Here is a 15,325-nt window from a genome sequence, read left to right as displayed (position 1 = left end):
AGGTCCCTGTTTGAGCCTGGCAGAGATGAGGGGCTTTGACATCTTTTATCTCATCGAGGGGCTTTGACATCTTTTATCTCATCGAGTCCTGACCACACAACCCTGTGAGCTGAATGTTACTGTCCCCATTTCACAGATGGGCAGTGGACACTCACAATCGTTTTCTCTTTGTCCCCAAGACCACACAGCTGATGGGCCCCCTTTGTCCCTCCCCTTCCTCCACCTCCTGTGCTTATTCATTGAACAGCTGAGGCACAGCCAACACACTGAGGGACGTGAGGAAGGATCTCCGCGTGCAGGAAGCTCGTGAGCTACTCAAAGGCACAGACACACGCAGGAAGCTTTGAGACCACTCTGCACAGCAATACATATTCTTGACCTAAATTACTGCGAACCGTAATTGCTAGAGGAAGGGGAGTGATGAGCATCAGCTGTAACACCAGCCCCAGAATCTCCAGCTGGGAAGGATCTTAAGGAGGAAAACAGGACACTGTTCTCTGCCTCAGAGTCAGACCCACCAGGGCAGAGCCCCGGCTCTGCCACTCTGACTCACTGTGTGACACAGGACAAGCCCCCAGCTCTGCCAGTGCCAGGTTGTGCATGTGAGTGTGTGCGTTCCTCTCTTAGTCGACAGAAGGGGCGTACGAATAGCACCACCCCACAGGGCTATGGCAAGAAGTGATGAGATGAACCATGTGAAGTCAGAGCTCTCGTGTCTTGAGTTCTCAATAGATATTAGCCATGGTTGTTGTTCCCACCACCATGAGATTGTGCAGATCTCCCTGGAGTCTTGACGGTCCCCCACCACCAGCCCAGAACATGGCCATCCCTCCTCAGTCTGCGTTCCTACATTGGCCCGCGGCAGGACCTTGTAAGACCTTGTTCCTTCCCATTGCTCAATAACTCCGATTTTACAAAAGCCCAAATCTGCCTCCTTGTGGCCTGTGTCAGCTCACCTCTGCCTGGAACCCTTTTATAACTAATCTTTATAAAGCACTTGCCGTATGCCAGCCACTGCCCTGAGGCTGTTCCTACATTGTCTTTGGCTGGTCTCAGAACAGCCTTCATCCTCAAAATGGTGCCTCACTTTCTTCTTCTACAAAATGGGGATGACCATATCATTTACATCATTGTTTTCTTTTGTTTTGTTTTTTAATGTTTATCTATTTTTGAGACAGAGAGAGACAGAGCATGAACTGGGGAGGAGCAGAGAGAGAGAGGGAGACACAGAATCCGAAGCAGGCTCCAGGCTCTGAGCTGTCAGAACAGAGCCCGCCACGGGGCTCGAACTCGCGGACCACGAGATCATGACCTGAGCCGAAGTCGGACGCTTAACCGACTGAGCCACCCAGGCGCCCCTGTTTTTTTGTTTTTTAATGAGGATTAAGTAGGTCGACACAATCATTGCTTGGTACACTTTAGGGCATATTATGAATGCCCAGTAAACATTAACTATTGTTGTTGTTTTCATTGCCATAATGATTTTTATCAAATACCAACCTATGTTACTAGTCTAAGTAAAAGTAGGCTCTGCCTGAAACCCTTTGGTGGCCACCTCATAGGTCCCAGGGCGAAGTCCAGAATTGCCAGGGCCTGGCACACAGAACCTTGCCTAGCCTGCCTCCTGGCCCATCATTTGCCACACCCTACTTCCTCCCAGCCCTCCTGCTTCATTGCTTCGATTAAAGTTTCCTTGCCTCTAGGCCTTAACTTATTCTGTTCCATCTGCCTGGAATACTTTTATCTTCTTCCTTTGCCTAATTCCTGCTCATCCTTTATGTTTCAGGTTCAGTACTGCCTCCTCTAAAAAGCCTTGTCTGACCCACACTTCCAGGGTCTGGCTGAAGGGGGCCTCTTTATGAACCTGTGGCCCCAGTTAGTTATATTGTTAGGTTAACTTTTGTGGTGTGTTTTTCTACCTCCTTAGCATATGCTATGTCACACCTATTGCCGTGTGCTCCAGGAACCAGCGCAGAGCCCAGGACAGATTCGGCATCCATGAAAAACTTGAATGAGTAAACGGGCAATATGTGGTTCTCGGTCCTTGCCTTCTCCTGCATTGGACTCCTTACACTCTCAAGTGCAACTTTGAGCGTACCAATTACCACCAGCCTTTGGGCACTTTCTGTGTGGGGAACATTTTGCATATATTGTCTGGTTTATTGCTCATGCCAAGTCTGCCGCCTACGTGCTCATATGCCCATTTTTCAGATGAGAAAGTAGAGACTCAGAGTGTAAGGGACTTGCCCAACATCTCATAGTGAGTGAAGCCAGGAGTCAAAGCTGCTACAGATCTACTCGTCTACACTGCTGCTCACGCTTCTGGAGCTGAGAAGCCTGTCTTAGGTTCCTCCCTCTATGGATTCTCAGGAACAAGTCTGCCCGTTGATATTAGAGAATGATCAGTCTGCCCCCTGGGGTCTTGTCACTGTCTGGGCCCTGAGTCATCCATTCACACCTCTCTGTGAGTGACACAGACGTCTCCAGGTGTTTATTAACAGCAGGCCACGTCAGCATCTGTTCCCAGCTGCCTTGCCTGATGCTCACCCTGTGCGGGGCTCCGCTGACTCAGCCGAATGGAGCCCAGGTGATGCATTTGCACTTGAGCAATCAGTGCAGGGATGGCAGCCTCACTCAGCCTGGGGGAGATGGGGTGTCTGGTTGACTCAGTTTTTTTGATGTTTTATTTAACGCTGAGAGAGAGAGACAGAGTATGAGCAGGGGAAGGCCAAAGAGAGAAGAAGACACAGGATCTGAAGCAAGCTCCAGATGCCGATGCTTGGACTCATGAGCCATGAGATCATGACCTGAGCCGAAATTGGATGCTCAACCGATTGAGCCACCGGGCTCCCCTGGTTGACTCAGTTTTGAAACCAGCAGTATCAGGAAGAATTGGGATGCGTAAGCTGGAGAGTAGCTTGGAAACAACTTGGACAGTGTCCAGACCTGGCAGGCACAGGAACAGAGGCATGGAGAGGCCAAAGGAGAGCCTTAGTAATGATCAGCTCAGCACCTGACCCACAGTGGGTGCCCAGATATTTCTTAATGAATGGATTATGAATCAGTTTGCACTGGGCTTCTGTGCATATCATGTCATTGTGTTCTTACAGCGACCTTATGTGGTTGGAAGCTAGAAACATACTGTTTCCACTTTACAGATGAGAATACTGAGGCACAGATGAAACTTCATGTAGGAGAAAGAATGTGTGTTCCGGAGTTGGGCATACCTGGCTTCAAATCCTAACTCCAACCCTGACCTGAGTGTTTTCCCATTAAAAAAAAAAAAATCAAAAAGGATATAGCAATCCAGCCTGCCATGGTTTTTTTTGTGCATATAGTTTTAGTGAAGCATATCGATGCTAATTCATTGCATTTTGCATATGGCCATTGCATATTTTCTATGGTTGCTTGTGCATTACAAAAGCAGCTTTGAGTAGTTAGATCAGAGACTGTAAAGCTTACAAAGCCAAAGGTATTTACTATGGATTCCTATAAAGAAAAGCTTGCTGACCCCTGTTCTGCCTGGGATGTTAGGTACTTAATGAAAGTTGGTCTTTTCTCCTCTCCAATGAGGAAGAAGTGGTTTCATCATGGTTCTTTTTCTGAGACTTTATAGGCCTTGTAAATACCATCGTGTAACATGCAGAGTCTGGAGCTGGAAGGGCTGATGTGATGTTAGGAGCACTGGAGAAAGAGCCAAGGAGTAGAGGGTTCTAGTCCTGGCTCTGTCCTACTGTGTAAGCCTGAGGGCTTTCCTGTGAGCTGTGAATAGTGGGTTGAGTCATGCCCCCCCCCCAATTCATGTCCACCTGGATCCTCAGAACATGACCTCATTTGGAAATAAGGTCTTTGCCAATATAATTGAGATAAGGACATAATGGATTTGGGTAGGTGCTGAATCCAATGGAGGGTGTCACTGTAAGAAGAGGAAAAGACACTGATGCAGGAAGAGGGCCATGTGAGGGTGGAAGCAGAGGTTAGACTGATGTGGCTATAAGCCAAGAGATGCCAAGGGTTGCCAGGAGCCATGGGAAGCTCTGAAGAGACCAGGAAGGATTCTCCCCTAGGGTCTACAGAGGAAGCATAGCTCTGCTGACACCTTGAGTTTGAACTCCCAACCTCCAGAAGTTGGAGAGAGTAAGTTGCTGCTGTTTTCAGTCATCTGGTCTATGGAACTGGTTACGCACCTCTAGGAAATGAGTACACACGTTGCCCCGTCTTATTCCAAGACGGATAGAGGCTACTGTGGCAGGTACACAGGCCAGGAGGCAGTGCTGGGAAATATGCAGAGGTTGTATACGTTCTACCCTTCTGGTTCTTCCTCCTCAAAGACACAGAGATTGGACGCAGGTTTCTATGGGCTTTCCTGTTGTGAGAGCTCTGACTTATCCCGAGGGCCCAGAGCAAGTTGGCCCAGCACAACTATGGCATGGGAGGAAGCTCAGGACCTGACATCAGGCACACTTGGGTGCATACCCCGGCCTCTCCACCTCGTGGACAAGGGCTAGTGACGAGACCCCCCAAGACCTAGTCTCTCCAGCTGCGTGGTAGGATTAAAAATGTGTGTCATAGGACAACGGTGAAAATCAAAGGAGAGGGCACAGTGAAGGAACCTAGCATGGCCCTCCATGCACAGCAGGTGTTCAGGAAGTTACAGATGATGAAGATGTTAGTGCTGATGGCAATTTCTGGCAAAGCTGTGACTCACCCAGATCTCTCTGTCACCCCAGCCCACCTCCACCTGCAGCGCTAGTCCCTTGATCCTTTGCGCTCGGCTACTGGGGCAGCTTTAAGCTCCCACAGACCCCAAGTCCCAGACTCAGCAGCTGGGATGAGGGATTAAGTCTGGAGTTAAGAAAATGTCAGAGTCTGCCTCGAGCAACTTCTCTCACTTGTGCAGGATGATTCTTCATTTCTGTAGCCTGACACAATCACTGCTAGACTCAGTAACAGCCCCAGTGTCAGGTCTTTGTGTTTTAAATAATGTTCTCCTCATGTAACTGATGTTTATGCAGAATCAATCCTTTCAAAAGCTAACAGCCTCCTTATTTGTACAGCCTGAGCTGTCTCCAGGTTCCACTGCAAGGTGACATTTTTTGCTTGTTTTTCTCTTTTCTCCTTTGTTTTTCTTTGTCATTCTCTGACTGCTCTCTGGGTCCCTGTGTGTGTTCTCTTCCATTTACACAGGGTCTTTTTCTTCTTCCATTCTCTTTCTGAGCCTGTCTCCTTCCAGGTCCCAGTGCCCATCTCCTGCACCCCTCCCCGTCCCTTCCCCTCCCCACCCCCTGCTCCATACACAGTGTCCCTGTTTTGTTTACCTTAATGTTTTCTCCTTTAAAATCTTGGTGTTTCTTACTCCGGTTTCTCCCTAATCTAGCTCTTCATTTCTGTCTCTCTTTTCACATACTTTCTCTGCCTTCATCTTCCTCTTTTTTAGTCTCTCTATATGACACTCCTCTGGGTGTCTCCGTCTCTCTGTCTGTCCTTCCTTCCTTCATCCCTCTTTCCTGCCTCTCTTTCCTTCATCCTACCCATCTATCCATCCATCCATCCATCCATCCATCCATCCATCCATCCATCCTGTCCATCCATCCAGTTCTTTCTTTCTAGCAATGTTCTACATGTGTATCTCTTTATGTGGTCTCACACTTTCTCAGCCTGTCTCTCCCTCTGTCTTTATCCCCTCTTTTTACTTCTCACTTCTTCTTCCTCTAAGGTCATTCATATTTTAATAGCCTTAATGTCTTCACAGGATCCTCAGCTCTTTCCATGATTCCCAAATGGCAAGTCTATCAAGAGCCTCAGTTCAGGAGCGGTTCATTCTCTTCCCCCATTCACCTGCCACCCTGACCTCATTCTGTGTAAAGTTGGGAAGTGAGGGATAGTCTGGCAGCTCTCCTGCCATCTTCTCTGTTGTCCCTATACTAAAGACTTGATCATGAAAGACTTGGGAGGGGATCCGAGACTTGGGGATGGACAGGGGAGTGTCCTGTTGGAGAGACCCTTGGTGAAACCAATGATAGGTGGAATCTGCATCCAAGCCTTCCAATGTTTTCTTTGTCTTATCTGAAAAACATTTGCTTATCACAGGTTTTTTTTGCCAGGCCTTGTGCTGAGGGCCAGAGGGGGATGAGTTACTCTTGAGCCATTTGCTCAAAAAGCTTAAGGTCTCTCTGGGAAACCATAGAGCCAATGATTAAGATCAATGAGATAATAGATTTAAACAATGTACTCAGAGGGACAAGAAATTAATTCTGGTTGGGCGAAATAGAGAGGGTTTCCCAAAGGAGGTCATAGCAAGCTCTGTGGAGGGAAGGCCTCTGTCATGTGTCACTTATGCATCTGCAGTACCTAGAATAGTGCCTGCTATGTAGTAAGCACTCAGTAAGCACATGCAATACATGAATGTATGGATGGGTGGATGGATTTGAAGTGTTTTGAAGGATTCTTAGGATTTTGTCAAGGAGAAAAGTTAGAGATGAGCATCCTAGACCCAAGAGCATGATTAAAGATTCAGAGAGGTGAAGGTGCATACTATACTCAGATCCCTTCTTCAGGGCTGATCTGCCCATCCCCTGGACCGTGGCTCATGACCCACACAGCTGTGTTCCTCACTGGTCATTGCCCTCTGCCTTGTGCAAGGATACCAGATGACAGCCTTTGGCCAGTGACTGGCCAACAGGGTGTTGCAGAGGGCTGGTCCCTTGCCTCTAATCAGGAAATCCTTAAAGGACCACCCAGCTCCAGAGCTCCCCTAAGGACAAGGTGAGGCTTTAGATCTACATACATTAACCACATGGCAGGTCAGCGTCTCCCTTGTCCAGTCCTGTCTTGCTTACTTTTCTAAGAGTATGTCAGAGGGATCCTTGGTAAACCTGCTGTATGCAACTGTTTCAGAGTCTGTTTTCAGAGAACCTAACCTAAGATTATGTGTTTAGGGAATGAGACCTGTGGCTCACCAATAGAGAATATGAGGACAAGGTAAATGGAGCTGGACAGGTAGGCAGAACCAAATTATGAAGGACCTTGAATGCCAAGGAAACTAATTTAGATTTTCTTCTGTAAGTAATGGAGAACTATTATTAATCAATGAGGTTTCTAATTTAGAGCTGGAATTTATCAAGTTCTCTGGCAGTCAGTACGGAAGATGGCACAAAAAGGGATCATACCGGAGACAGAAAATAAGCTAGGACACCAAAACCTAGAACTCCAGGCCTATGGAGGAAAACAGTGGTAGAAGGATGAAGGATGGTCCATGGGCATCTCCCTTCCTTCACATTTCTGGATTCCTTGAGCCTTACATCATGGGATAATGTGTACTTCTTCACACTGTCCATGGTGTCCCTTTAGTATCTCATGCACCTGTGGGCATCACAGATGCTCCAGTGCTAGGATATCCTTATTTGGGGCTCTTTTGCCAGAAAATAGCATCCAGAAACTATCCTCTAATAACATTTTGTATATCCTCTAATAAAATTTTGGTAGAGGGGCGCCTGGGTGGCGCAGTCGGTTAAGCGTCCGACTTCAGCCAGGTCACGATCTCACGGTCCGTGAGTTCGAGCCCTGCGTCGGGCTCTGGGCTGATGGCTCAGAGCCTGGAGCCTGTTTCCGATTCTGTGTCTCCCTCTCTCTCTGCCCCTCGCCCGTTCATGCTCTGTCTCTCTCTCTGTCCCAAAAATAAATAAACGTTGAAAAAAAATTAAAAAAAAAAAATTTGGTAGATCCACAAATTATGGTACCTAGTCCAGTGTTTTCCCTTGGAAACTTCATTTGGGAGGAATGATGCATTTTCCTAGAATCCCGTGACCTTTCCAACAGCTGTCCTATGGTGTCACTTTTATGCGATAGCATGAAGAGCACAGTTCTGGGGTTCTAGAGTCAAACAGTCCTGTGTTTGTGCCTTGGCCCTGGTATTTATTGGCTGGTATTTTGGGGTAAGTCCGATACCTTGTATAATTTCAATTTATATCAAAAGTAGGAATATTAGGAAGACACCCATTTTGCAGAGTTGCTATGGGGAGGTCTGGAATCTGTAGAAACATATGTAATGTAAGTTAAGAGTTGTATAGTGGGAGGAGCTTGATCTTTGGACTCAGCTGGAACTTGGCACAAACTTCAATTCTGCCACGTTACAAGCTGGGTGGACTTCAGCAGGACATTCAACTTTCTGAGCCCTAGTCCGCTTATTCGTAAAATGGAAATCTCATGCCTGCCTTCCCAAATTATGGGGATTGATGGAATAAAGAATGCAGCGTCCCAAATATATTCCCCTTGATCGCAAGTAGACAAACATTGTGTCATATGATGGCATACCTGTTAATTTTTTTTTCTTATTAGTTTTTTCTCAAATATGGATTGGTATCATTTTCTTGGTTACAAGTATCGTGAATGACGATCTTAAATGTGATGAATGCATATTTAATTTTTTTAATCTAATGATACACATGTCTCTGGGGTTTAACCATCCCCTTTGTCTCCAAGGGAGGAAGCGATGCTGTCCACATACTTCGAAACCATCAACGACCTGCTGTCCTCCTTTGGGCCAGTTCGTGACTGCTCTCGGAACAATGGGGGCTGTACTCGAAACTTCAAGTGCGTGTCTGACCGCCAGGTGGACTCCTCAGGATGTGTGGTAAGTGCCCTTGGCCCATGAACATGGTTCTGGCCCAGGTGCTAAGACTGCTCTCTGGAGGCCCCTCCCTGTGAGGGGGGGGTGTGGCTTGTGAAGGAGAATCACACTACTCATAGCTCCTACCTCTATGTCCTCTTTGGCACATCAGGCTTCCTTGGTTTCCTCATCTGTAAAATGGGTAATTAAACCTACCTTGTAGAAGTGTTGGAAGAATGAAATAGCAGCACTTTAGGGCCCAATATGCAATACATCCTTAAGAGCTCCTGGCCTCAGGTAGGTTACTGTCCATTTGGGAGTGAGATAGGGCATGTCTTATCTCTGTGAACACAATGGGTCCATGTCAATGAGATGTCTAGAAGAAAACGTGTCAGCTGAGATTTTAAAGTTGGTAGAAAGTGGGGAAGTTAGTGGTGAACTGGCTTCAAAAGATGAGTCACCTTCCATTAGGAAAAGAGTGGGCAGGGTGCCTGGGTGTCTCAGTTGGTTAAGCATCTGCATCTGGTTTCAGTTCAGGTTATGATCTCATGGTTCATGGGTTCAAACCCCACGTGCAGCCCTGGGCTGACAGTGAGAAGCCTGCTTGGGATTCTCTCTCTCTCTCTCTCTCTCTCTCTCTGCCCCTCCCAAGCTCTCTCTTTATTTCTCTCTCTCTCTCAAAATAAAATAAACTTAACAAAGAAAAGAGTGGGGATGGCTAAAGCAAAGGCATGGAGAAGGATGGCAGACTTGGTTGCATAGAACTCTAGTATCTGGCATGGGAGAAGGACACAGAAAAAGGTATGTGAGGATCTTTGTTGCCTACAGAAGAGGCTCCCAGATTGGCTGGTTTGTTTCATAGGAATGACCTAGGGGGGCTTGTTTAAAATGCAGGTTCCAGGAGCACCTGGTGGCTTAGTCAGTTAAACCTCCGACTCTTGGTTTCGGCTCAGGTCATGATCACACAGTTTGTGAGATCGAGCCCCACATCGAGCATGGGATTCTCTCTCCCCTCTCTCTCTACCCCACCTCCCCGCTCAAAATAAATGTTTTAAAAATTAATTTAAAAAATCCTTAAAATGCAGGTTTCAGGGTCCCACACCAGTAATTTTGATTCGATAGAGGGGTTAGGGCCCAGGAGTGTAAAATTGTAACAATTTAATGAGTGTTGTATGTATGGGGAGGCAGTGGTGTCACGGAAACCCATTTGAGAAACGTCACCCTACAAGCTGAGCTTCTTCACCTGGCATTCGGTGCTTTCTTGATATGGCCCTTTCCAACCTCTCCAACCTTTTGCTTCATTTTACACTAAGGCCAGTGGAATGAATTCGATGTAATTGTCTGAACATACTTGCCTATTTAATGACTCCGAGCCTTTGCTCCCGCCATCCTTTTGCCTAAGGTCCTTCCCCCAACCACCCAGCCAGTGTAGCAAACAAGTAGATCTCTTTCCAGATTTGTCTTCTTTTCCTTCCCCATCTTGGCAAAGTGACCACTCTGTTCTAAGGATCATCACTGTTGTCATGTACCTGTTACATCTGCTATATCCTCTGTAATCATTTATAGCACAAACTGCCTTTTTTCAAGGTTATCCTGCCCAGTGAACTGAGAGAGAACCCAGGAATCTGTCGATTCAACTTACACCCCAACTGTCTGTGTAAATAAGGATGAAAAAAAGAAGGGATGGAGGGAGGAACGGGGCCAGGGATGTGAATTCCTGCTTTGGACTAGAGACCACAGGAAATAGAATACACATTCCACTCTTAATGTTCCTGCACCACAGCTAGGGAAATAGACAGTGGCTGGGAGCCCAATACAAAGAAGAAGCTTCTAGAGATTGAGACAATGCAATTAAACTACATTTTAGACTCAAAGATCAGCAGATCTTCAGAAGTGGATGGGCAATTAGAGATTTTTTTATTATAATTCTTGGGATTATAAGTGATAGAAACTCAGAACTAGTTTAGGCAAAAAGAGTAAATGTATTGGATCTAACAGAAGTCTAGGCACAGTAGGATTAAGGGGTTTAAACAATGTCATGGGATCTGTCTTCTCTTCACTCTACTTTCCTCCGAACCATGTCATTCACTGGCCAGTGTCCCCATTCAGTAAGTCCTGTAGGACAATAACATCTCTTTCCTAGTTCCTCCAGCTCTAGTCACAGTATCTCATCTCATTGGGCCACCTTCATCCTCATGCCCATCACTGTACCAATTGCTGTGGTCAAGGGGAAACACTGGGCTCATCCCAGACCCAGTCATACCCGAGACTTTGGCCAAGTGCCAGCTGCACCTCCAGTACATGGTAGTGAGTTGGGGGAAGGGCACAGACTCTCAAGGAAAAGTAGGGTACAGGCAACAGAAAGGGGGGTTGGTGACAGCGGCTGTCTACGTCAGAGTATTGCAAACCAACCCCCATTTTGCGTATTAGAAAACTGAGGCCCTCTGAGAGAGAGGAGGAATTGCCCTAGTCTTAAAGCCAGTCAGTGGGCATGCAAATCAAAAGGATGTCCCACATCGTCTGTGTTGTCTCCACAACAGAAAGCTGATATTTCTGAAAGGCATGAGTTGCCTGCCTCTATTTCCTTCTTTCATCAGTTCCGTTTCCCGAACTAATTAAACTCCCTCTCCTTGAAGATAGGTGTCCCAGAAGAACGAAACGTCAGAATGCAGAGGGATGTACACATGTGTGTGTGTCTAGGTACGAGTTGTCTCTTTTCCCTCTCTCATCAGCGTGAACTGGAAAAATAAAAAGAGAGAGAGAAAGAACATTCGTTCCCTGGAGGTTAAGAGAAAATTCAACAGTTTGATGAGGTTGTCAAAGACCTTCCTCTCTAGATTAAGGATCTAATGTTAAAGCTGCAACTCCAGGGCTCAATGGAGGTAAGGCACGCTCTTCTCTGTGCCTTCAGAATACATGGGGGACACCCACTTCTACACTGAACTTGAAAATCTCCCTCATTTCTTTTTGGCATTTCTGCATAGAGAAACTGTTTCTTACAGCTCCTCTTCTAAGAAACTCAATTTGGTAAAAAAAAAAAAAAAAAAAAAAAAAAAAAAGTAGTAATAATACCTTATATTTTTAGAGCACTTTAGAGTTCCCCAGACATGTCTGCCTCCAATAACTCATCTTCACAACAAACCTGGGCAGCGGGTTCCCTGCCCATTCGGGAAGCAGAGTGACTTCCCAAGGTATCACCACAAGGTGGCCAGGTAGAGGCCCAAGAATGTGTTTTAAGTATTATTCTTCATGCCACAACCATTTTGGCTTGCTTTCCTGTGATTCTGAGTGGAGATAGTAGCGGAGAAGCTTGGAAGGAAGACTGGGCTAAGCAAATTGGGCTTAAGCCCTGGCTTGGTCATCCGTGAACTTTAGAATCTACGTTCACCTCATTAGCCTCAGTTCCTTCATCTTTCAGAAGGAAGCAGTAGCTCTTGAACTTGTAGGTTGTCTGACAAAGAGTATAACCGGAGATGATTAGGGATTCACAAAATGTCATTTATGTGCAAGATGATGAGACCAGGATCGCTGATGTTTTTATGCAGTGGATATGATATTTGGGGCCACGAAAGCTCAGGAGCACAGCCTATTTAATTTTCTATAATGTTTCTGTAACCGAATTTAATTTCTGTTCTGCTCCATCCATTGGTGGTGGAAACTTAATTCTAGTTTAATTCAGGTGCTCTGCCTCCCGCCTCTTCCTGAGTGTACAAGTTCAAAGGGGGCTGATGTCCATCCATGCATGGGGCTGAGGGGTGGTTCTGTACTCGACGACTACCTGACAGTTCTAGTGCCTCCTGTCTTGTCTGGCCCTTGTCCGTCACTGGTATTGTGCCAGCACCGCCCTGTTCCCATGTGATTTATAGGCATGTGGCTTATCCTGGCATCGTCTGCCTTGCTCTCTCCATCCCCACCACAAGGTCCTTTGAGGCCAGCTGGCTTTGTGCATCAGATAGCTTTACCACCCTGCTGAGGGCATGAGGACAGCAACTCCTCTTGACCACACTGGGGGCATGAGTGTTGAGAGGAACCAGCTGAAGACCTCTTGATTTAGGCCGACCATGAAGGCACTTGTCATTGGCTGCTGTCATGCCAAGGAAGAGCACTTGACTGTGCGGCCATCCCCCCAGGTGCTATCTGGCAAGTGAGGCAGGAACACTCTTTGCTTTCCAGTCCCTCAAATTCACCTGATCTTCTATAGCTCGTCATCCTCTTTAGCACCTCGTGGGCAAGCCTGGTGCATATGAAGTGCAGGATCTCTTTGAAGGACATTCTCTACCATTTTCAAGACCATCTTGTTTCATTTCCAACATTCCTGTCTTCCCATGCTCAAGTGATCCTTCCTTCTTTGGGGTGGGGGGCAGGTGGAGGGTGGAGAAGCCAGTGCTCTAACATATCACAGATTTCCCATTACTGTCATTATTATCATCTTACTTCACCTTCTATCTAGACCTCAACTTCTGAACCCACAAATGAAAAAAAAAAAGCGGATGCATTTGGCTTCGTTTTCTGGTTCTTCTATGGTAATTCCCCTGGGATGCTGTGGTCTTCAAGTATATAGTTGTCCAGATTGGGAAGGGTCACTTGGTATATGGTGGGCAGCATTATAGCCCCCCAAGGAAATTTACATCCTAATGTCTGGAGCCTGTGAATATTTTACCTTTCATAACTAAAGTGAAGATTAAATTCACATACGGAATTAAGGTTGCTAATAAGCTGACTTTTAAAGAAGGAGATTGTCCTGAATTATCAGTGCGAGCCCAGTGTAATCACAGTGTCCTTCAGTGTGGAAGGGGGGGAGCCAGCACAGAAGTTCAGAGCGATGTAACATTGCCACCTTTGAAGATGGAGGAAAGGAGTTACAACCCCGGGAGAAGTCTCTAACAACGGGGAAAGGCAAGGAAATGGATTCACCCCTACAGCCTCCAGAAAGTCGTGCCACCCTGCCAATACCGTGATTTGAGCCAACTGAGAACTTTGTTGGCCTTCCAGCCTGTGGAACTGCAAGATAGTACATTTGTGTTATTTTAAACCAGCAGGTTGGTGGTAATTTGTTGCAGCGGCGAGAAGAAACTAATGCAGGGTGAATAAAAATGTTGTCGGCGAGAATACGGAGGGTGATCCAGGAGATGCCACGTAAAGAGTCATCTTGTTATTTCGATTTTCAATTATTTCCAGGGAGACCCTCACCGCTTGATCAGAGATGGAGGAAGTAACAGTGAATGAAGCATCAGAGAAGGGAGGGAGGCTTGCGTTCCCCTTCGGTGCGCTGAAGGGTAAAACGTTGTTATCTATTAGAAATCGTATAAATCTGACACACGTAATGATGTCGGCAAGGCCCAGTAAGCTGTGAAAAGTAAGCTGTGGTTCCATTTATTCTGTGTGGCAGTACAAACATGGTGAAATTTTAATCACGATAGAGGACAAAACCAAAGAAAACCATGGGTACTTTATCATAATATTGTGTGGAGGACACTCTGGCCATCCTTGTGTGGCTGCTGCCCCTGAAGCATTTTGCTCAGGCTCCTCCTTGGTGTTGCCCAGGTTCTCCCAGCGGAGGTAGCATCCTCTTGACGGCTTCAACCTCAGACAAATCTGGGGATGGAAATCTGTTCTCTCAGCCCCTTTTGAAATGGCAATTCACAGCTTACCTCCATTTTCCCAATGTTTTTCTCATGTTTTGTCAGTCAGGAATATGGGAAGGGTTCAGCTGGGTTATTTGTCTCTGATGTGTGACAGGGGGGCCATCTAGAGTTGGAGGATTTCTTCCATGAGGGTCCCTCCACTTACTTAGAAGGTGCCGGAATAGCAGACAGTCAAGCCTGGCCATGCTGGACCTCATCTCTGCCCTGGGGCTGTCAACTAGAGTGCCTGCCCATCGCCTTTCCATCGGGCAGGGCTCGTCAGGCCACAGAGGCTCAGTCTGCAGAGGGAGCATCCCAGGATCAGGTGTTCCAAGAGCAGAGACAGAAGCTTCAAGGCTTCTTAGCACCCAGCCTCAGAAGTCCCAGAACATCATTTCTACCCCATTCTGTTTGTCAGACAGGTCATTAAGGTCAGTGTAGATTCATAGAGAGGGAATTGGACTTCACCTGTCGATGGGGAGAGCAGCAGAGAATGGGTGGCTCTCTTTAATCTACCTTCTTCCTGTAGCATGGACGCATGGACCAGGGCTCCGAGAGTAGGAAGGCACCCTAGAGATATAACAAGGCCAGTACCCATTATATAGAAAGAAAAGCAAAAGCCTAGAAAGATGCAGAAATAGCTCAAGTTCATGTAGGAAAACAGTGACAGAATCGAGATGTGATCCCAAGACTCCTTCCTCCCAGGTGAACCTGCCTAGGCAGTGGCCTTATGATCACCTTTGCCACTGCAACAGTCCAAAGATTTATTCAGCAATGGTCCTGCATCCAGCACACTGAATGGAGCAGGGGAGACAAGAAAAAGAGCCCCACCTTGTTTTCTAAGGTAGCTCAGAAGGCGAGATGGGCTTCAACAGGACTGCAGTGTGGTCTTGAACAAATCACTTCATCTCTGCATGAAAGTATCTCGCAAGGTGGATGTGAGTGCAGAGAGAAGGGGGCTGGGGTAGGAGACAGGGACGCTCACTAATACTGCGTGCCAACTCACGTATGTCCATGGCAGTTAATGCTTGTAACTCTCCCTCTAGATGGACACTGTTAGGTCCATTTTAAGAAAGACAAAGCCTAGGGGAGC

General features: G+C 46.7%; 1 protein-coding gene across 5 annotated transcripts in view; it reads left to right on the top strand.

The window, feature by feature from the left end:
• ASTN2 (astrotactin 2) overlaps positions 1 to 15,325 on the top strand; it is an 881,464-nt gene that overhangs the window by 511,279 nt on the left and 354,860 nt on the right. For all 5 annotated transcript variants that reach the window (XM_086683845.1, XM_086683843.1, XM_086683844.1 and 2 more), the window contains one exon: positions 8,482 to 8,632. In XM_086683845.1, coding sequence (XP_086539971.1) covers positions 8,482 to 8,632 — 151 coding nt within the window. The remainder of the gene's footprint in view (positions 1 to 8,481; positions 8,633 to 15,325) is intronic.

Source organism: Puma concolor, chromosome D4, assembly GCF_028749965.1.
Source record: "Puma concolor isolate L17-30 chromosome D4, mPumCon1.1.hap2, whole genome shotgun sequence".
NCBI classification, from domain to species: Eukaryota; Metazoa; Chordata; class Mammalia; order Carnivora; family Felidae; genus Puma; species Puma concolor.
The sequence above is the reverse complement of the archived record's forward strand: the minus strand, read 5'-3'. Positions and strand labels throughout refer to the sequence as shown.